This window comes from Denticeps clupeoides, chromosome 19 (assembly GCF_900700375.1).
Source record: "Denticeps clupeoides chromosome 19, fDenClu1.1, whole genome shotgun sequence".
NCBI lineage: Eukaryota > Metazoa > Chordata > Actinopteri > Clupeiformes > Denticipitidae > Denticeps > Denticeps clupeoides.
This window is the reverse complement of record NC_041725.1, coordinates 15,939,327-15,961,753: the sequence shown is the minus strand read 5'-3', so window position 1 is coordinate 15,961,753 and position 22,427 is coordinate 15,939,327. Positions and strand designations below refer to the sequence as shown.

The 22,427-nt window shown below is 41.4% G+C and overlaps 1 protein-coding gene across 1 annotated transcript; it reads left to right on the top strand.

Annotated features, from left to right (window-relative positions):
- The first annotated feature begins 2,935 nt into the window (after nt 1–2,935).
- On the top strand, nt 2,936–21,468 carry ghrhrl (growth hormone releasing hormone receptor, like). Its single transcript, XM_028962012.1, has 13 exons — nt 2,936–3,018; nt 8,635–8,740; nt 8,826–8,933; nt 9,516–9,607; nt 11,186–11,283; nt 13,304–13,436; nt 13,855–14,008; nt 15,258–15,318; nt 15,445–15,514; nt 15,596–15,687; nt 17,652–17,781; nt 18,434–18,475; nt 20,258–21,468. Exons 1-13 carry the CDS (start codon nt 3,016–3,018, stop codon nt 20,357–20,359), a joined length of 1,191 nt encoding a protein of 396 aa, XP_028817845.1. The 5' UTR covers nt 2,936–3,015; the 3' UTR covers nt 20,360–21,468.
- The last annotated feature ends 959 nt before the right edge of the window (nt 21,469–22,427 follow it).

Sequence of the window (22,427 nt, the reverse complement as noted above, 5' to 3'; positions counted from 1 at the left end):
TTTTGGAAAATAGTACCATGTTTTTTCTTTAGAAATATTTGCCCAGGATTCTTTTAACACTACCTGTATGTGTTTAATCACAAATTTTTCCACTACAATTTTGCACTTTTGGAATGAAAATGATTTTTGGAATATTTAAGACAACAAATTCTGTTATGCTTCATAGTAAACTATGGTGTTTGTTTAAAGGTTGCGGCTCAGTCTGCATTTATTTTAAATCCAATAAAAAATATTTTAGTTCCATGTGCTGTCTTTTTACTTTTAAATTATTGTGTTGCACTCTTCTGTGCTGACAAAATTGAAAAATAAATGTATATGACTAATATATTTAAGTCATTCTATGTGCAAAAGAGGTACAATATTACAAATAATATTTGCTAGGTTTAAAAGGCAAATGTAAATGTTCGACTTTGACTGTAAAATGTATGTAAACTGTAAATGTCCCACTTGTGGAATTTTTCAAAAAAAAAATATGATAGTTAGTTGAAGGTAACCTTGATGCTAAAATTACTGTGTCGCATCTCCCTCCAAAATGACCATGGCCACTTCAATTAAAACCTTGTATAAATAGGCCAGAAGTTTGTTTTTGCTGGAGGTTCATGTAGTTAATATATTAGTAAATGCCTGTATTGTCATTTGGTTAACAGCAAAAAGAAATGTTGCCACAAAATTACTGAAGAGCTAACTAACATCATTTTGGTATACAGTACAGGCCAAAAATTTGGACACACCTTCTCATTCAATGTGTTTTCTTTATTTTCATGACCATTTACGTTGGTAGATTCTCACTGAAGGCATCAAAACTATGAATGAACACATTCAATAACTGAAAACATGTTTTATATTGTATTTTCTTCAAAATAGCCGCCCTTTACTCTGATTCCACATGTGTTCATTCATAGTTCTGATGCCATAGTTTTGATCCTTTCCCACGTGGAAACACATGGATCACATGGAATATTCACATGCTGGCTTCGTCCGCGAACTGAAATGAATGTTGTGTGCTTGTATAATCTTTAAAAAAAGGTGAAGTGATTGTCACATGTGATACACAGCAGCACAGCACACAATGCACACAGTGAAATTTGCCCTCTGCATTTAACCCATCACCCTGAGTGAGCAGTGGGCAGCCATGACAGGCGCCCGGGGAGCAGTGTGTGGGGACGGTGCTTTGCTCAGTGGCACCTCAGATTCGAACCGGCAACCTTCTGATTACAGGGCCGCTTCCTTAACCGCTAGGCCACCACTGCCCCCCTCTCTGAAACAAAGACGCAGTGAAGATATTCTGTAATCTAAATTGAAGAATCTTGTTCCATATCCTCCGTGGACCAGAAAATACCTTCACGAGGTGGACATGTCAAGGCGGTCACTCTGACCGCTGTGCAGCTACACAGGCTCTGTCTGTGTTCTGTGTTTTATAGAGGCTTTCACCAAGCACATAACATTCAGAATTCAGGAACAATAATGCCAAGAGCATCACTTTAAAAGTTATGACAAGAGAAGCGTTGTTCATCCATCTGAAAGTGGAATGTGCACACATTGAAGTGTGTCCTCCGCATTTAACCCATCACCTTAGCGAGCAGTGTGGACGAATCCTTTTTGGCACTTTGCTTGTTGGTTTGGGATTCGAACCGGCAACCTTGTGATTGCGGATCCGCTTCCTTGCCCACTGGACCACCACCGCCCCGGTTTCTGAAGTTCTCAGCCAGCAGAATAATGCGCCAATGTGAAGTGAGTGAGAGTTTTCAGTTCACTCAGAGTAAAATAGAAGTAATACGCGCTCGCTTCTGTGAGAGAGTTAAAAGCCTCTCAGCATCATTTTAGATGGTCGTAAAGGCAAGAGAAATCAGAATCGCACTTACAGTCATCCTAAAAGTGTGGAGACAAAGTATTTCCATCACACCCCAGACACTTGGGAATGTTTCTTAACAGCAGGATCGACCAGGAGACCAAAGCCGAGAGACAAAGAGATCAAATTAAACACCTACATTTTACACCGAGATATCCACGAGATAAAAAAATGGCCACGAGGCTTTCAAAGAACTTCCTACAGCCAGATTTGAAGGAAAGTATTTCAAAGCTGAGCCAGAGAAGTGTCTTATGAGCAGAACGTCAGCCATAAGTACATACGGTGGCATTATCAACACAACCTTCACCAGCAACAGATGCACAGATCATAGTTTTTTCACTACTTCTGTCTACATAAGGTCAGGACCCTAAAATAATCTGAAAAAATCTGAAGAAAATCTGAATCTTGCCAGTTTGATCTCGGATTTATTAGGGGCAGCGGTGGCCTAGCGGGGAAGGAAACGAACCCGTCATCAGAGGGTCGCCGGTTCGAATCCTGAGCGACCAACGTGCCACTGAGCAAAGCACGGTCCCCACACACTGCTCCCCGGGTGATGGTTAATGTCTCAGTCTGATTTTTCAGATTAAGGCTGCAGAGACATGCAGGACAGACATTTCAGTCTCAGTTCGAACCCATATCATCATGGTTCAAAATTTGCTTTTTAATCATGTGCACCTTAACAGAATCGGATCATTCTGGATCCTTGCAGGACGGCCCCGATTTGTTAAAGGTGTGGAAAATTGGAGGACTGGAAGCTGAAGTGAAGGGAGGAGGAATCACAGCATTAAAAACCCAACACTGACCCTCAAGAGACAATTATGCTTTTAGCAGCGTGATGTCCAGACTTCAGCAATCAGGACCAGACAGCAAAGGTGCATGGGGGCCAATAAAAAAGATCTTCCTTAATTTGATGATAACACGGTCCAAGGGTCTCCTGCTTAAAATGCAGACCCATCTTCATCTCCGGGGACAGAGTCGTGCATTCGATTACTTTCGGGGGGCTAATTGGCGTGCACCGAACTGTTAAGCGCCTCGGAAACTTGGCCCGGCCGCCTCCCCCCTTCTTCTCCACGGTGGCCGCGTCACGTGGTGCTCCGTCCGGCTCTCGACGCGTCGGCCGGCGCGCCAGAAGACGCGTCTCCTCCCGCGCCGCGCACCGCATCGCGATGGTGAGTAGACAAGTTTTTACGCGCCGCTCGGACCGCGACGCGGAACTTTTCTTGCGGGCGGCGGTCGGGTTCACGATTCCGGGGCGCGGCGTCGGAAATGGGGGGGTTCCCTGGTGCGGTGCCCTCCGGCCAGGCGTCTTACTCCGTCCCAATATTCTGCCTTTCTGATCACTACTGCGCACTACCATTTCACACAGACACACCATGAGGAACCTCCGGGGATTCACCTGGATTTATCAGAAACGTTTCATCACTCACTCAGGTTCTGGACTCCGATGCATGGAACAACTCTCACATATCCACATGGAGGGGTGGAACGTGGATAGGAGGATGGGGATGTGGTGATGGAGTCGGTGAATGTGTGTGTGTGTGTGTGTGTGTGTGTGTGTGTGTGTGTGTGTGTGTGTGTGTGCGTGTAGAATTAAAGTCCATATGGACCCTTCTTGGGAAGGAACCTGAGGAACCTCCAGGGTTTCACCTGGATTTATCAGAAACGTTTCATCACTCACTCAGGTTCTGGACTCCGATGCATGGAACAACTCTCACACAGCTACATGGAGGAGTGGAACGTGGATAGGAGGATGGGGACGCGGTGATGGAGTCGGTGAATGTGTGTGTGTGTAGAATTAAAGTCCATATGGACCCTTCTTGGGAAGGAACCTGAGGAACCTCCAGGGTTTCACCTGGATTTATCAGAAACGTTTCATCACTCACTCAGGTTCTGGACTCCGATGCATGGAACAACTCTCACACAGCTACATGGAGGAGTGGAACGTGGATAGGAGGATGGGGACGCGGTGATGGAGTCGGTGAATGTGTGTGTGTGTAGAATTAAAGTCCATATGGACCCTTCTTGGGAAGGAACCTGAGGAACCTCCGGGTTTTCACCTGGATTTATCAGAAACGTTTCATCTCTCACTCAGGTTCTAGACTCTGATGCATGGAACAACTCTCACACAGCTACATGGAGGGGTGGAACGTGGATAGGAGGATGGAGACGTGGTGATGGAGTCGGTGAATGTGTGTGTGTGTAGAATTAAAGTCCATATGGACCCTTCTTGGGAAGGAACCTGAGGAACCTCCGGGGTTTCACCTGGATTTATCAGAAACGTTTCATCACTCACTCAGGTTCTAGACTCAGGTTTCGGCTGCACTCCGATGCATGGAACAACTCTCACACAGCCACATGACAGTTGGGCGATGGAGGATGAGTGGAAGGTGGATAGGAGGATGGGGATGTGTGTAGAATTAAAGTCCATTAAAAGAATTAAAGCCTTCTTGGGAAGGCTGCACTTAATGGATGTTAGATGTTACGGCTCCTTCAGAGCGGTCTGAGGTCTCATGATGAGGAAAAAAACAACAAAAAGACTTCCCTGCGTTTCACCTTTCGATTTAGCCTGCAGCTCTGATTAGTGTGTGAAACGCAGAAGAACAGAGAGCGAGATGAAGTCAGGACATTTGTACAGTGCAGCGTGGTGGGAATCGCTGTTGACTGTTAATGATGTTCTGTCACGCCTGTTAGGGACAGGATGAGACAGCTGCTACCCTGCTTTTCCCAAACCAGCAGTATTACTGAAGATCAGGTGGCCCGTATTTAGGATGTTGGGCTGGTGTGGGAATCTCAGGGAGATTCAATAAATTGCCCACAATAACAATAGTCTAATAATTGTACTGTCTATAATAGCATCATGATATTAATTAAAACAATTAAAAAACATATTTTTTTTTTGACATCTAGTCAGAATGTTCATTACATTTATTGATTTAAGGGGCATTTAAAAGGACTAATAATCGGCAGATTATCTGTCCGCTAGCAACAATAATGGAGTCTCCATTAGGTTCCAGTTGATGAATGACGTTCCAATGAAGAATGTTCACGTTGTGGGTTAGAAGTGGGATTGTAGTAGTGCTGTATTAACGGTTCGTACCCTTCGAATAGAATCTTTGCACTGCAGATTCCTCCTTGATTCATGATTGATATTTGATATTTTGCCTTGAAGTTTTGTGTTGTGATGAACACTCTTGAGTCTACAAAGCTACAAAATGATAGTAGTGGTCCTGAAATGGTTGGATTATGCAGTGCAGGTTTTAGCAGAGAAGACCTACACCAAATTCGGGGTTTTAACCATCGTGGTTGACCTTTAATCAAACGTGTAATATTATGGCTTCATGCATGATCTGGAATTACTACGGCAGCCAAACCGTCATTGTCGTTTCTGTGTGACGCGCCTCCATTTCACTGTTAAATTGTGTGTGATGTAATCCTCCTAAATCCCTTCTATTAACTCACTCAGCTGCTCACTGTTGGATTTATCAAGATTTTGCGTAATCTGACGGTCGCGGGTTCGAATCCCGAGCCGCCAAGGTGCCACTGAGGTCCCCACACACTGCTCCCCGGGCACCTGTCACGGCTGCCCACTGCTCACTAAGGGTGATGGTTAAACACAGAGGACACATTTCATGCTTGTCATCACAATTACAAAAACAATTACTTTTTACTTTCCGAAAGAAATGAAAAACTTTCAACAAAATAAGATGAGCAGAAATAATTGTGTGCCATGAGGGGAGAGAATGATTAGTGACTATCACTCGCAGAGCTAATGCCAGCGTAATTACCCTTCTGGTGCTCTTTTTTGGGTCTGATTTAACCGTCACCCATCCTTCGTGTCTGGAACATCACATTTCATTGGAATGGATTTGAGAACGTCCTCACCGGAAATCTGTCGATAATCTTACATTTTCTAAACGGCCCAGGATGTACAGTACAGGCCAAAAGTGTGGACACACCTTCTCATTCAATGTGTTTTCTTTATTTTCATGACCATTTACATTGGTAGATTCTCACTGAAGGCATCACAACTATGAATGAACACATGTGGAGTTATGTACTTAACAAAAAAAGGTGAAATAACTGAAAACATGTTTTATATTCTAGTTTCTTTGCTCTGATTAGTGCTTTGTACACTCTTGGCATTCTCTCAATGAGCTTCAAGAAGTCGTCACCTGAAATGGTTTTCCAACCATCTTGAAGGAGTTCCCAGAGGTGTTTAGCACTTGTTGGCCCCTTTGCCTTCACTCTGTGGTCCAGCTCACCCCAAACCATCTGGATTGGGTTCAGGTCCGGTGACTGTGGAGGTCAGGTCTTCACTTTTTGTTAAGTACAATACTCCACATGTGTTCATTCATAGTTGTGATGCCTTCAGTGAGAATCTACCAATGTAAATGGTCATGAAAATAAAGAAAACACATTGAATGAGAAGGTGTGTCCAAACATTTGGCCTGTACTGTATATGTGTGTGTGTAGAGGTGCAATGAAAAAATAAATTTTACAAATAAACTATGACTCAGTTTTAAATGAAAACCTATTCCTCCCTATCTGTTCAGTAAAGAACTTTTCAGATTTACCAAAGATAATATGCTTTATGTTAGTGCCATTTCTTATTGTGTTGTGTTAAACATGCCCATCCTCCACTCCTCCCTCTGTATTGGTTCGTTTTCTCTGTGAAACCACGCCTCCTCTGGCTGCATCAGCATTCAGGCTCCTCCCACCAGCCCAGGTTGACGCTGATGAAGAATTAACTCACAGTGCTGCAGTTTTAAAATCTGATTGTATACCACAAAAACTTTATTACCTACACGTCCTATCTATAGATCCTATCTGATTAGCAAACAAACTTGTCCGGTGTTAATAAAGTTTTTTTTATTTGATTCAGAATGTACCACTTACAGTGGTAAATAACGCTGATTTAGAGCACGGTTGCTCGCTTATTACTTTTAAACAACCCACAAAATGCCAAAAAAGTGGGATTTACTAATTAAACGATTATGACCCTAAAAATATATAAAGCAATTTTGACATTTTGTGTTGAAGTTGATCATATATCAGTATTCATATGCTGCAGTTTGTACTTATGGGGACCATGACTGTCCCAGAGGCCACCTGACATCTTTTACTTTTGTCTCTTTTTTACATAAATTTTTATTACTGAATTGGTCTAAATCAAACATTGCAAATAAATCAATCATTTACACTTATCTCAGAAGGCCTATTAACCCCCTTTTTTTATGACACTTCACCTTCACCTTCTCTTTCTGTCTTCTTTTTCCCTTGTTGTAATCATGTTTATATCATTCAAGAGCTTTTCAGTTCTTTTAATACGCAATAACAGTAAGTAGGTGCTGGTCAGTGTCCAGGTCTTTTCATCTCGTATCCCTGGTGCTTCTGTGTGGGGGACCTGATTGGATTTATCTCTTTGAAGGTAAGTGGTTGTACAGAAGAAAATGTGGAGGATGAAGGAACAAGGAAATAAACCCAAACCCGTTCAATCAAACACCATCTCGTTCAGTCGCTGCGTCCTTGTTCATCATCGCCAGATTTGCAGATTTGTCCACATGCTGGTATGAAATGTCTTTTAATTGCATGCTGATTTCATCTCTCTCCCTCTGCCCATCCGTCCTCCTCTGTCTCCGTCACAGGTATCCTGGGGTCTACTTCTGTTGTCCCTGCAGGTGTGCCCCCCACTTGCCCCCCAAAAGCTCCCGTCTGAGGCATTATATCAGCGACTGTGAAATGAAGGGAGTGGAGATTCCGTGACTCCTCATTCTGTGTCTTCTGTGGCTTTCCTGCTGTAACGATGCCGTGTCATCTGCCCGCCGATTATAGTGATTAGTGGTGCCGGTAGATGCACAACTGATTATATTGTGTGTAGAGATGCACATTATTGAATTTCTTCATTCGAAGCATCTGGGTTTCCAACCTGTCGAACCATCTGATGGAGTGAAATGTTCTGAAAACATTTTCCATTTTGTTGCACTGATGAAGCTTTTCTTTAATCAATAACGTCGTTCCAGCAGAGGAATAATTAGACGATTCACTACCCATGAGGCTTCGCGCAAATGCATGTTATTGTCTTTCCATCAGCACCAGTAGTGTCATTGTCATCTCAGGTATGTAATTAATCTCATCATGGTTACTTGACATAAAAATAATAATATCTGGCACTTTGAGCTGAACTGATTTTGATCCATATATTGCTTATTGGTCATGTTCTGCTGTCAATGTGGGAAGCAAAGTGATAAAAAACGTGAATCTTTCGGCCACAGCCAACTGCTCAGAAAAGAAACAGGCCTTTTCCTTAACATTTATTGTTAGTCATGAATCACTATTGGATCATCGCAGAATTCCGAATGAATAATATGTGGAGGCTTGTGATGCGAAACGGGCATCTTGATATGATGTAAACTGTCCTTGTGCAGAAGACAGCTGTGAACATAACGGGACCCATATGCATCTTGTCTTATTTTAAATGATTATAAAGTATAAATCAGCAGTAGTCAATGCTCATCTCTGATATGAGGGATATTAGAATATGTTTTATCATGAAAGAAACAAAGACAGCTCTGGATTTCACCTCTTGAACCATCTTCATTCGGAACTAAGGACATGTGGCTCTTCTGTTGGCTCTTCTGTTCGGTTTTATAATCTTGTTAATCTCGGCACTTTTTTTTACACAACCTGAACTTGGAACAACTTGGCCTTGGTTCGGATATAAAATTTTGCGACCCGGACTAGCCGGTGAAAAAGCGAAAGAATTGATTTTATTGCAACTTCTGCAGGTGTCTGCGGGTCTCCACCCGGAGTGTGAATTCATCTACCAGCTGGAGCAGGAGGAGAGACGCTGCTTCAGAGAGATGGAAGAGCAGAGGAACATGTCAGATGCAGGTCAGTGTAGATGACACGTCACTCGGGACAGACGTTGGAACCTTGACGGCCGTCGTTGTACACCAGAAACCGTCTGCCGCTTCAGGTTGCGTGTCGATGTGGGACGCCGTCCTGTGTTGGCCGCCGGCCGCGGTGGGTGAGACCGTCTACATGCCCTGCCCAGCGGTCTTCTCAATCTTCAGAAACACTTCAGGTACCACTCAGTATGGGTCACCTCTACACATACAGGCCACCCAGCGAAAGGATATTTTTCAGCAAAACACACATTCAGCCCCTCAATGAATAGGGTGGTAGTGGCCTAGAAGACCCAGGTTCTAATCCCACTTACTACCATCGTGTCCCTGAGCAAGACACTTAACCCTGAGTGTCTCCATGGGGGGACTGTCCCTGTAACTACTGATTGTAAGTCGCTCTGAATAAGGGCGTCTGGTAAATGCTGTAAATGTAAATGAGATTAAACTGAATACGTGAATAAGACATTTACATTCACGGCTTTTAGCAGAGCAACGTACATCAAGATAAAAAACATTTATCGCCCGTTTCACTCTGCGGAGCCAATGCGGTTGCTGACCAAAAACAACATTTTAATCGAATATCAGTTAAATGTGGCATATTGTAATTTACACAACAACAAGGTTTCTTCATCTGACCAGCTTTCTTAAGAAAACTGAAAAGGGATTTTGGTTTTTAATACTCCAGGTCTTTCGGTAAAGATAATGTTCCAAAATGTGAATATGATTTATAAGTTGGTTTGTTCTCCTTTCGACATGTCCAGGGGTGGTGAGCCGGAACTGCACAGGCAGAGGCTGGACAAGGCCCTTCCCTGCGTATCATGTGGCCTGCAGCGTGGAAGAAGATATTCCTGAGGTGACACAACTGTCACTTCTTTGTCCAAATGACCACAAACAGACTGGTCTTGCTGGCCTGTCCTGGTTGATGCTGCATCCACTATTGGTCAGGAAGTCAGTGTTAAAATATGGGCCTGTGCTGGTTAATGCTGGTTAATGCTGATCTATGCTGGTTAATGGTGGTAAGTGCTGGTTAATACTGGTCTGTGCTGATTAATGCTGATCTGTGCTGGTTAATGGTGGTAAGTGCTGGTTAATACTGGTCTGTGCTGATTAATGCTGATCTGTGCTGGTTAATGGTGGTAAGTGCTGGTTAATACTGGTCTGTGCTGATTAATGCTGATCTGTGCTGGTTAATGGTGGCAAGTGCTGGTTAATACTGGTCTGTGCTGATTAATGCTGATCTGTGCTGTTTAATGGTGGTAAGTGCTGGTTAATGTTGGTCTGTGCTGGTTAATGTGGTATTTGGTAGTTAATGCTGATCTGTACTGGTTAATGAATGCTGGTATGTACTGGTTAATGCTGGTCTGTGCTGGAACACTGATTGTAAGGTGCTCTGGTGTCTGATAAATGCTGTAACAATAGAAGTATACATTACTGTTAATGATTATTATATTTTTCTGACTGACCTCATGACCAACAGTGAAACTTATATAAATTGTTTTAATATCAGAAGAATGTGTTTGCAGTAAATATTGGAAAAAACAACACTTTTTGGTTGTAGAAGGTGTCAAAAATGGCTGATGTAGATCCAAACATAACTAAAAAGAACCCACAGGTTTTTCTTGTTATTGTCAGAATCAGAACCGTGATGTGAACAAATAAAAGGAATTTGATTCCAGTTGATGGATAAAACAACAACTGTAAGCAATATAGTAAAATATCTTATATACAGAAAAATCCAAGGATTACAGAAGTGTAGATAAATTTCAGATGCAATGCTGTAGGTGTTTAGCAGTGTGAGAGTTTAGGAGGGTGATGGAAAGAGACTGGTCACTGGTGACTGTTTTAACAAACTTCGTTACATAGGCCACTAACAGGCAGATAATTTAGGGTTCTTCAACACAATATTTATTAATAAGTAGCTCAGAAACAGAATTTTTTTGACTGTTTTTTTCATTTCTGTCTTTGTGTGTGTGATTTATAGTGAACTCATTGGCTGGATTAATCACTGGATGACACTGGAGACGTGGTTATGTAGTGATTAAAAGTGAAACACTGAGTGGTGAAATCTCAGATCCACCTCATCCAAAGAAAATTTGTATTTTTCTGAAATTAGATTAGGAAATAAATAAATTGAAAAAACAGCATTGAGCATTGAGACTAATTAGACTAATTGGCCTAGTGGGAGAGTCTGGCAGTGGATGTTTGGAGCTGATGAGAATCCTTGCTTAGAGCATTATAATGATATCATTTAATTATGACCTTGTATGAGTATGAGGTCATAATTATGACCTTATACTCCATTTCAACTATGTTATTTTATTGATCCACAATAATACTTTTTTTAGAAATATCCCTAAGTAGTATAGAAACATAAAAATATCACACTATCATAGTGAAAAATTATTATATTTGTTAATTGTTCTAATTTCAGGACATGTATTTTCCCACGGTCAAGCTGATCTACTCTATTGGCTATGGAGCATCCCTGGTCTCTCTTGCTGTTGCCATGGCAATTTTACTACTGTTCAGGTAAACACAGCAGAGCACAACAGTTCCTTGGTACACAATGAGAGCAGGAATTTATTTTGACTTAATACATAATTATAACATTTAGATAAGGCAGTAACAACAATTATTTGAATGCTTGTGCCATAGGTTATACGTTTTGTTTTATTAAAAAACAAAATGGGATTGCAGAATCCCACTCATCATGTAGAGTGTTCAGTGCAGCGTTCTGATGGGTGGTCTGTGCATGTGACACTTCAACATCTCCCTGAACAAAACAGATTATTTCCCATAACTGTGGGTTTGAGACGAGTCTATGGACATTTGTGTTTAATAAAGGTGCATTTGTTCTGTCAACAAGACATCTGCACATGTGTTCTCCTGAAAGCCCTGAGATCTATAAATTATTATGCTAGTTGTAAGTCATGGATCGATATGATCCAATGTTATATTAAAAGCAGGTTATTAAATTTAATGTCTTTCTTTGTGATCTTCATTTTTACAGCAGGGCAACATGAATCATGTATGACTATTCCCGCTGCTTGTTTATGTGAAGTATGTCTTTACTCAGACTGAACAATCACCTGCTCCCCAAACGCAGAACCCCACTAGTCTGCTCACTGCTGCTCGGTTTCATTATGCATGCTGAACGAAAACATGGCATCCTTCCATGGCATCTCATTCTGTCTTCTCCTGTGTGGCAAAGGTCCTTCCATGAACCTGTGTGTGTGTGTGTGTGTGTGTGTGTGTGTGAGTGAGCTTGAGAGTGTCTGAGGGAATCACAGTAGATGAAATACAGTAGAGATAAATAGTGTGTGGAGTTTCTATGTGACCCCTTGCCTGTGTAATTTCGCCTCTCCTCTAAAAGCCAAGGTGTGACCTGCCCTCTGACATTCCTTCAGTGACACTTTAGCTCTGTGCGTCACAGAAACCATCAGTAAAATCAGTCGATGTAAAGTAGTTCCTCAGCTCATTTCAGATTTCTGGCAAAACCGATGAGGTGTGAGACACGTCAATGACACTGATCATATACAACATGAACAACATTGATGATCTGGTTAGAGTGGTACCTGTCAAGGGGATGACATATTAAGCATGAATTGACACATCATTTCTTGGAATTCACGTGAGGAAGGAAAAATGCTAGATAATAGATGCTAGATGGCTGAGTCACAGCATCTCCAGCACAGCAGGTCTTGTGGGACGTTATAAGTCTGCTGTGGTCCAGGATGGACAACTGGTGGAGTGGTGAAGATTAATGGGTAACCTCGAAATACATAAAAGACATTACCTGAACATTTCCAGCATTTAGTTGAGGCTTTGTAGTCCATATATAATCTTCATACCTGAACAGCTAATCTTATATCAATAACTACCACCAACTCAGTTGCAAACCACCATAACCCTATTACAATACATTTAAAAGAGAGGAGGAGTCCTTTAAAGGGTGTGTCTTTAATCTTCGGCTGAAGATGGGAATGGACTCGGCCATTCTAATGGCAACAGGAAGTTGGTTCCACCACTGAGGATCCAGAACCTTTCCAGATGAGAGGTCATATAGTCTTCAATGGAAGCCCAGCCAGGAGGTTGATGCAGTAGCTCAGCTGGATATCAGTGGTCACCTTGTGGGTAAGGAAGCGGACTCATTACAAGAAGGTTGCGGGTTCAAATCCGGAACCACCAAGGTGCCACTGAGGTCCCCTTGATCGATGTCCCCACACACTGCCCCCCCGGGGTACCTGTCATGGCTGCCCACTGCTCACTAAGTGTGACGGTTAAATGCAGAGGACACATTTCGTTGTGTCATTGTGTGCTGTGCTGCAGTGTTTCACAATGACTTTCACTTCACTCTCAATCTGATTGGTTACTGTTGTAAAGGAGGTATCTGCATGACTGGGTAACATTGCCAGTGTGAGTGAAGAATGACACATCAATGCACATCAATGCCATGTTTACTTTTCTGCCATGATCCACCATGAAAATGAATATTACTGTTTGATTCACACAATGATTGGTTTTAAAGGAAGCTTAATGGTCCTTTCAGGAGACTTCGATGTGCACGGAATTATATCCACATCCAGCTGTTCATAACTTTCATACTTAAAGCTGTGGCCGTCTTCATCAAAGATGCCGCCCTGTTTACCAGCGAGGACACCAATCATTGCACGCTATCCACAGTAAGTCAGCCAAGCACAGCTCATCATCTGTCCTTCCTTGTCCAAGCAGTCTCCGCTCCTGAACGGGAGCCTGCAGGCATGGAGATGACGTTGGTTTGTGGACGATGCGTGGTTCCATTCTCCTCCGTTCAATCACCTGCGGGGCTCTAGTACTGTTTGTTCTTTTCAAAGGAAACCTGATGATCGTTTCTGCTTTATCTATTGTGTAGCGTTTATGATAAGCTAAGTCAGCTACATACAATCTTTAAAATTGTGGTAAAATGGTCTTGTTTTTCTTTTCATACTTTGTAAGCTGTGAGGAGAAGGCGTGTTGCTTGGTTAATAGTCATTTGCTTATTTTGCAGGAAAATCGATACTGTGCGTTTGCACGGTGCACTGCTTGTCGCATTTTGATGGCACGATTTCTCTCGTTTTTCAGGCCGCCTGTAAGGCCTCGGTGGTTTTCTGTCACTACTGCGTGATGTGTAATTTCTTCTGGCTGCTGGTGGAGGCTGTGTATCTCAACTCCCTGCTGCTGAGAGTCCTTCCATGCAGCCGCCGCTGCCTGTGGGCCTTCAGTCTGCTGGGCTGGGGTGAGATCAGTCAACATGCACAATGAGCAGAACGCATTGTAACCAATGTTCGGCTCTGTTCTATTGAGACATTTTTTGATTAGTCAGACTGAGAGTTAATAGGCTCATTATTTTTTTAATAGAATTCAATTAAAGACTGAATTAAATTGTATATAAATGAACGGCTGAGACATGAGATAGAAGAGAACCTCAGAAAATTACTGTAATATCTACAATTAGCCTACAATTGAAATAAAACATCTGTACAGATCCTGATGAAACGGGTTTATTTGTTTCTGTGGCAAATATAAGTTATGTTTCTCAAATTCACGTGGACTTGATTGTTGTTCTGTCTTCTGACAGCATGAGGTAGATCACCTGTAATAATTATGCCTAATTATTAATGTGTTTTATTCATGCCAGCTGATGTGGCGCCTGAACAGGCTGTAAATACATGTCATGATTAAAAATAATAAATGTATTTACATATGTAAAAAGTATATATACAGTTTAGGAACCAGAAGTGTCTACAGGGTTCGGGCGCTCTGGATGAGGGCATCTGGTAAATGCTGCAAATGGAAACGCAGCCGCTCTGTCGTATCGCTCTCCAGGTGTTCTGAGAAACAAACTGATTCTGTGACAGCCAAATGTTTCAGAGCTGCCATTTTTCTGCACTTCAGATCCTTTATTTTCATGCATAGTTTGGTCTTGGTCTTGTTACCATGTTGGAGGAGTGGCTTTTTGACTGCAGTTCTTCCATGAAGACCACTTCTGGCCAGACTTTTTCACACCATAGATGGGTGTACCTGGGTCCCTCTGTTTTTTTTGTTCTTATCTGATGGCACTTCTTGAGCTTCTGATTTCAAATGGAAATAATCCTGATGATTAAACTCTACTCTAACTTTAGTTCATTTATCAGATGCTCTAATCCAGAGTCCCAGTAGTGACAGGGAGAGACTTCCTGGAGACACTCAGGGTTAAGTGTCTTGCTCAGGGACACAATGGTAGTAAGTGGGGTTTGAACCTGGGACTCTGTGGTCCTCTGGTTCAGAGGTGAGTGTCTTTCCAACTAGGCAACTACCACCTAGTGTCATTCTTTGTTTCAAAACTTGACAGCGTTCTGTACTAATGAAAAAACATCACTTAAAGAATTGACTGCATGGCTGTGGGCAAAATTCAGTTCCACACGAACTGTTCTCATGTTCTGTTCAAAGCTTCTAATCTAATCCCCCAACCTCTTGCATTCTCCTCTTCCTCCTCCTCTCACCAGGTGTCCCCATTGTTTTTACCCTCCTGTGGATTGGCTCCAGGCTGCTCTTTGAGGATACAGAGTGAGTTTGTGGGGATAATCGAGGGGAAAATGGTAAAGGCTCTGGGCTGTCAATCATTCACAGTTATTCATATCTCATTTACATCTGTAAGATCTGATCTGGTTAAAAATGGCAGCTGTATTTCAGATGCTGGGATATAAATGATAATTCGCCCTACTGGTGGATCATCAAAGGGCCAATCGTCGTGTCAATAGCGGTAAAAACCCATCATCTCGCTCTTTCTCTCTCATTCATGCATTTCGATTCCACCTTAACTCTTCGTGTCCTGTGTAAACAGGTGAACTTTCTACTCTTCATGAACATCATAAGGATCCTAGTGCAGAAACTCAACCCTCGGCTGATCCAATTCAACAACTCCTCGCAGTACCGGTAGGTACAGTACAGTTTGAACACACCTTCTCATTCAATGTGTTTTCTTTATTTTCATGACCATTTACATTGGTAGATTCTCACTGAAGGCATCAAAACTATGAATGAACACATGTGGAGTTATGTACTTAACAAAAAGTGGAGACCTGGCCTCCACAGTCACCGGACCTGAACCCAATCCAGATGGTTTGGGGTGGGCTGGACCGCAGAGTGAAGGCAAAGGGGCCAACAAGTGCTAAACACCTTCAAGACTGTTGGAAAACCATTTCAGGTGACGACCTCTTGAAGCTCATCGAGAGAATGCCAAGAGTGTGCAAAGCAGTAATCAGAGCAAAGAAACTAGAATATAAAAGATGTTTTCACCTTTTTTTGTTAAGTACTTAACTCCACATGTGTTCATTCATAGTTTTGATGCCTTCAGTGAGAATCTACCAATGCAAATGGTCATGAAAATAAAGAAAACACGTTGAATGAGAAGGTGTGTCCAAACTACTGCTCAGTGCGAATACATAGACATGCTGCATGGAAAATAAAAAACTGCACATTTTCAAAAATACTTAACTTATGTTTAAAATATCATTTGATTGCTGAAGTCTATGGGTTGCTTGAAGCAGCTTGATCCCCATATTCAGCTTCATCTCTGACTGCACTTTGCAAATGTCTTTAAGATGTATGTGGTTGGCTGGTCTCAAGTCCCAGAAGTATTTTAGCAGACAGCTTTCCCACAAAACATGTCCATATTATTCTGTCCACTTATCTCGTCCTGAAAGGAGATTGGTTCTTCTGTAAACCATGACATGCTCCGCTGTTTGGAGAGCTGTCAAGGTTGTGTGAGGTGGTCCTAATCCCAGAACATACCATTTTCCTCCACTTGACCTCAAAGTCTCTATCATTCCTCTTACCAAGCTGAAGATGAGATTTGATGTCTTTCTCTTGGTAATGGGTTTCTTGGAGTTTTCCCGCTTCCATGGAAACTCTGCTCTGTTCTGAGCCATGTTGTGTTCTATAAAACCGTGAGTTTACAACTAGTTACCATTATGGTGTGATGTAGGAGCAAAATGGTTAACTAAGCCCACTGTTGTCGACATTGTAGAGCTACGTCTTGCAGGAAGAGACTCGTGTAGAGGCGTGGTGCAGCTTGACTGGTACCAGCAAATGAATGTAATGTCCATGTTTACATGTCTCAGGTTAAATACTGTCCTTTAAAGGGACGAAGGACAGAGTTTTATTTAAACAAACACTGAAAATGAAGTGACAAATGAAAATGCGGGACTGGATGGACAGTCCATCACAGGCACAGACAGGCAGGTGCAGGACTTGGGCAGGCAGATAAAATAGATGTGCGTTAAGTTTACACACTTAATGCACATGTACATAGGTAAAGTACACATGTGTGATAAAAGATGAAGCTAGCAACAAAAAATGCTACTGTAAAGCAAATTAATGTTAATATTGTATGTTCATAAACAGTCGAATTCAAATCTCTCCATTATGCCACAGAATGTCTGTTAAGGCTCTGTTCCCATTCCCACTGTCTTCAGTGCAGTTAATTATTTTTTACATTTACAGTAATCATGCCAGGTGAGATTCTGCCTGGCAGCATGAAGTTGTCACCCAGACCCGTGTGTTTGAGGGTTTTCTCCTGGTCCTCTGGATTTGTTCAAAGACATTCTGGTTACATTAAGTAGTGAATCTGAACTGGTACTGGGCTGTTTAATAGCGGAAAGGGACTGGTGACAAATGCAGGGGTGTAGATCAGAATGAACATGGACCTTCACCAGACTCACAAACAAGGCCATATTATTCAGATTTTTTCTTATGCTTAAATGCTCAGTTATTAATATGTATCTTTTTTTTTTTTTGCTTTTCTTAGTTCTGAGTCTTTTTGGCTTGGTCTGATGGTGCTTCATTGGCACTAGAGAATGGCACTAGCAAATTTTCCTCTCTGCATTTCTGTGTTTCAGCCGTCTGGCTAAGTCTACTCTACTCCTCATCCCCTTGTTTGGGTCCCACTACATAGTCTTCAACTTCCTGCCGGACTACTTCAACATGAGCCTGCGTCTCTGCATCGAGCTCGGCCTCGGCTCCTTCCAGGTCAGAGGTCTCAGGCCCTGGGTTTATAGGCTTTGTGTGTGTGTGTATTTTTATTTTTCGATTAATAAATGAAAAAGATTTTTGGCTCTCTGCTGTTATTCGTGTGATGGAGCACTGATTAGTGTCCAGTGTCGGTGACAAATGACTGCAATGCTCATCTGAAATTGGACATTCAAAAACTGATTAATTCCTTATCATAAAGTTTACTTTTAATCCAATCCACACAATGATTCTGGAGTTTCAAAGCACGACTCCTTAAGAATGAATGAGGCTGCCCATGGTTTCCTGACCTTTTTCCATCGACCAGACCAGAGTTTCTAAATCAAATCCTTTTAAGCCATCCAGGCATTAGACTTTCTGGAATTATTTTCTCAGTCCTGAAGGTTTCCTCATTTCATCATCCTTTCCACCGGATTCCTTCTAGGTCTCTTTTCTTATTCAGCTTCCATGTGTGGTATGTAGATTGAGGGTGAAATTGTTAGTAATTAGATGAGACTTAATTTGCATTCCCACTGGGAGAGTGAGGTGGAACAGAGAGGGGACTGGCAGAACGCTAGAGAATCTCAGGCTAAAGATCATATTGGCATCTGGTTCTTATGTTTGTCTAATGTAAACAGCTGGATTTTAACTTTCCTGCTTGACTCGGTTTCAGGGCTTAATGGTGGCGGTCCTCTACTGCTTTCTCAACCACGAGGTGAGGAGATGCAGAACAAACCACAACAGATAATGTCCTCCAAAACCATCTGAACCATCCATTCATCTTTCATCACAGATGAAATCATCAATTATGCTTGAGGGTAAATTGTAAGAGTGCACATTAATATCCAATTCTGATTAGAGAGCTAATGATACAGGCTGGGTGCTCATGGGTAAATTAGATAATAAATACAAGTGAGATGGGATACAGACTGCCCTGTTTCCAGATTTGGGACACATCACCACATTTTAAGCCAGGATTAGAAAAAGGAAAAGGATCTAAATGAAAAATTTAAGGAAAAATGTCATCACTGCAATAACACACAGATGCTAAATGGATTCACTTGAGAAAAACAAATTCTGCTCAGATTTTCTGAATTATCGACATTTAGCCTCATCTCTAGCAACATGGCAGCTTGACAGATTTAAGACTGAAATACATTCAGACTAAGTGGTGACTTGGGATAAGCAAGCGGTGCAGCTGAAGCCCTGAAGATGTTCCACATTCCATCAGAAGCATCTCCTTCTGCGCATCATCGTATATTCATAAGGCATGAAAAAAACTGCAGCATCCAAACAGACCAGAATGTCGGAACAAATGCAAGCAGGTGGGACATGATTGCTTCAGTTCTATCAAGCTCTCAAGTAGGATAAATGAGAAATTCTCTCAGGACTGTGGTATCTCATCAAATCCAAAAAAAAAAAAAACAGAGCGGGGACTGCATAATGCTTCAAAAACAAAACTATAATAAAGAATACCTTCAAAATGGAAGTTTTTTTGCTTAAGTCATGCGTCTCCCGTCTATTGACTATTGATTGTAGTCTTTTGCAACCTTGTAAACTGCTCATAAGTTCTGTAAAACAGTTTAAAACTGTCAAAAAATTTTTTTTATAGCAAAAGCACTTTATCCCACTTTAGGATTTCTGTATAAATGCTAACATGAGTGGGAACAAACCTTTTAACAACAGTAACATAAATGTTATTAGCTTTCATAAATGTCACTATGTGTAGTAAATCATCTAATTTACATATTTTACTCTGAGTATTTTAAATTCAAATTTTATTTGTCACATATTTATTTGTCATGCACGGTATGATATGCAGTGAAATGCTTTTAGCGACTGCTACACACCACAGTATTGCAAATATTGCAAGTATACAGTGAACCGATATGCAAATATTGCAAACATAACCAAATATTACACTTTTAACATAAAATATGTGTAACAGGTAGGGGGAAGGTACAATGAGTAAAGTGAAAGGAGAAAGTAAAAAATTTGTGCAAGAGGAAAAAAAATTGTTTTTTTTAATTGTGCAAGGATTGAAAGTGAAAGTACTGGAGTGTATTAGTGTTATGTCCTATGTAGTGTTGTTGTTGAGAGCTTGTATAGCCTGTGGGAAGAAGCTCCTCCTCATTCTCTCTGTGTTGGACTTCAGGGAGCGGGAGCGATTCCCTGATCGCAGCAGAGAGAACATCTGTCCATTGTTGGGGTGGCTGAGGTCCTTCACTATCTTCCTGGCCCTGGTCCAGCACCGCTTGCTGTAGATAACAGAGATAACAGATTACATGCTGAAAGATTCTCTCGAAATGACGGTAAACATGTCCAGTGACCTGCACAGCCCCTTGATCCCATTCCAGTAAGCTTCTTGACTCCTGACTATCGGCATGAATGCTCAGGAACTGGTGAAGAGCTCAGGCTGCCTGCTGTTGTTAGAATGATATGGCTGGATGTTTTTGGTTCTGTGTGTGTTGATCTGTGGCTTCTGCGTTTTTGCCAGGTACAGAATGAAGTGCATCGGTGCTGGTTGCGCTGGCTGGAGAGCAGCTATGGTGTGGTTCCTGCTGGGGCCAAGGGAAGCCAGATGGACACGCCCTTTTAGAACCTCTGTTTTCCTGTTGACTGGTCACTTAAAACCAAAACAGCCACATCTTAAACTCAAATGATGATATTCAGAGGTGGGTAGAGTAAAAATTCAACTCAAATGAAAAAATTATAAGTAAATCAAAACAATCAATAATTAGTATGAATGCGCAAACAATACTAACACATAATGACTTATGAGTAATGCAGTTTTACAAATCTCCTAAACGAGCTTATTGATTATGAAAATTCATAAAATACAAATATATAAATATATATCTTAAAACCAGTACCAAAGTCAATACACTGCTTAATATCTTTGTGCGTTTTGTGTATCTGTGTGTTGATTTAGGCCTATAAAATAATTAGGTTGATTTTACAAGTGAAAGTGAAGTGATTGTCATTGTGAAACACTGCAGGACAGCACACAGGGACACTAAATGTGTCCTCTGCTTTTAACCATCACCCTTGGTGAGCAGTGGGCAGCCATGACAGGCACCTGGGGAGCAGTGTGTGGGGACGGTGCTTTGCTCAGTGGCACCTTGGCGGACCACTATTCTGATTATGGGGCCACTTCCTTAATCCATTTACCAGTGAAAGTGAAAGTTTTTGTCATATATGAATTTCTCGACAGGCAGCACTGTCATTATCAGATACAGCAGTTAAGATGGATCAGGGATTTGTATTTGCGTTCTGCTGTTGTGGAAGAGGCATTACAATTAGAATCTTTGTCTTCCAGAAGTAATTTATCTAGTTAGAAATTCAGCGTAGATAAAACAGGAAAAGTCCAGGCAGGAAAACAACATGTGGATAAAAATTATTACTGAGTACCGCTTTTCACCACAATGGGCTAAACCTCTGGTGGCCATCACAACACACTTTAATACCTTCAAAATGTCCCCAACATGCACATTGTAAAAATATATCTAATGAGGTCTGTGCAGGTTGATCAAGAAGTAGAAAAAAAAATTAAATCTTATGAAATATGATTGTGAATGGGAATATAATATTGGATTATTACCTATTATTGTTATTATTATTATTTTTAATACCTTGGATTTCACGTGCAAGTCTTGTACATGCGGATATGCCTGTATATTTGTTGTTGTATGTGTTTGTGCGTATTGCAGCCCGTAATGTCTAAGTGTTGGCATTTTCTCAGGCAATTGAACTGAGAACTATAAAAAGCCATTTCATCTTTGTGTTTAATTTCTAAAAGGTATAAGCGTAAACCAGCTCTGTTTTATGAGTATTGGAGGGAATCTCGTATTATCTTATATCTGCAGTGTATTGGTCTATCAGGCTGTTTGTACCACTATTGTTGGGTTGTTTCTATAATCGCTGTTATTCTAAGACACCTCTTACACAGAACTAAAATAAACATGAATCTTCTCATGGATCTTCTTGGTGAGTTCTTTTCCAGCTCACATTCTGAGTTATAAGATTTCTAATTCTGATTTATCTTGGTCGTAAATTCAGACACGAAGATAAACTTGTATGGCCCCACATGGCATCTATCTTTAGAATAGAATAGAATAGAATAGAATATAAAAAAATGCCTTTTATGGTCACTATACAATGAGATTAAAAGCACCTCCTTCAGTGCTGACACGTATGTAGTAAAAAGAGCAAGAAAATGCAAATATACAATAAGGTCCAGGAATTACAAAGTGAAATGACAGTGCTATATACCTATGGGAAGAATAAATAACAGTGTATGGATTTATATATGGTGGTAGTAACCTAGTGGGTAACACACTCGCCTGTGAACCAAAAGACCCAGGTTCAAATCCCACTTACTACCATTGTGTCCCTGAGCATCTGATAAATGCTGTAAATGTAAATGTATATGCAGTGTATTTTATATAGTGTGTGTGTGTGTGTGTGTGTGGGGGGGGGGGTTGCATGTTATTACACATTTATTTCACATTGTTTGCAAGTATTCACGGTATTTATGAACATGTGGTGAGTAGCGAGTGTTGGACAGTCAGAACAATGGTATTGAACAGTATTCAATGCAAATAAATATTAATATTCATATTGCACTGCTGTTGGTTTGAAGGTGTGGTCAGTGCATGTATAAGTTT

Excerpts from the sequence above, each read along its gene's own strand:
- ghrhrl (XM_028962012.1), top strand. Across the intron at positions 15,515-15,595 it reads CAATCGTCGTGTCAATAGCG|GTGAACTTTCTACTCTTCAT; the intron begins GTAAAAACCCAT and ends CTGTGTAAACAG. Across the intron at positions 18,476-20,257 it reads ACTGCTTTCTCAACCACGAG|GTACAGAATGAAGTGCATCG; the intron begins GTGAGGAGATGC and ends CGTTTTTGCCAG.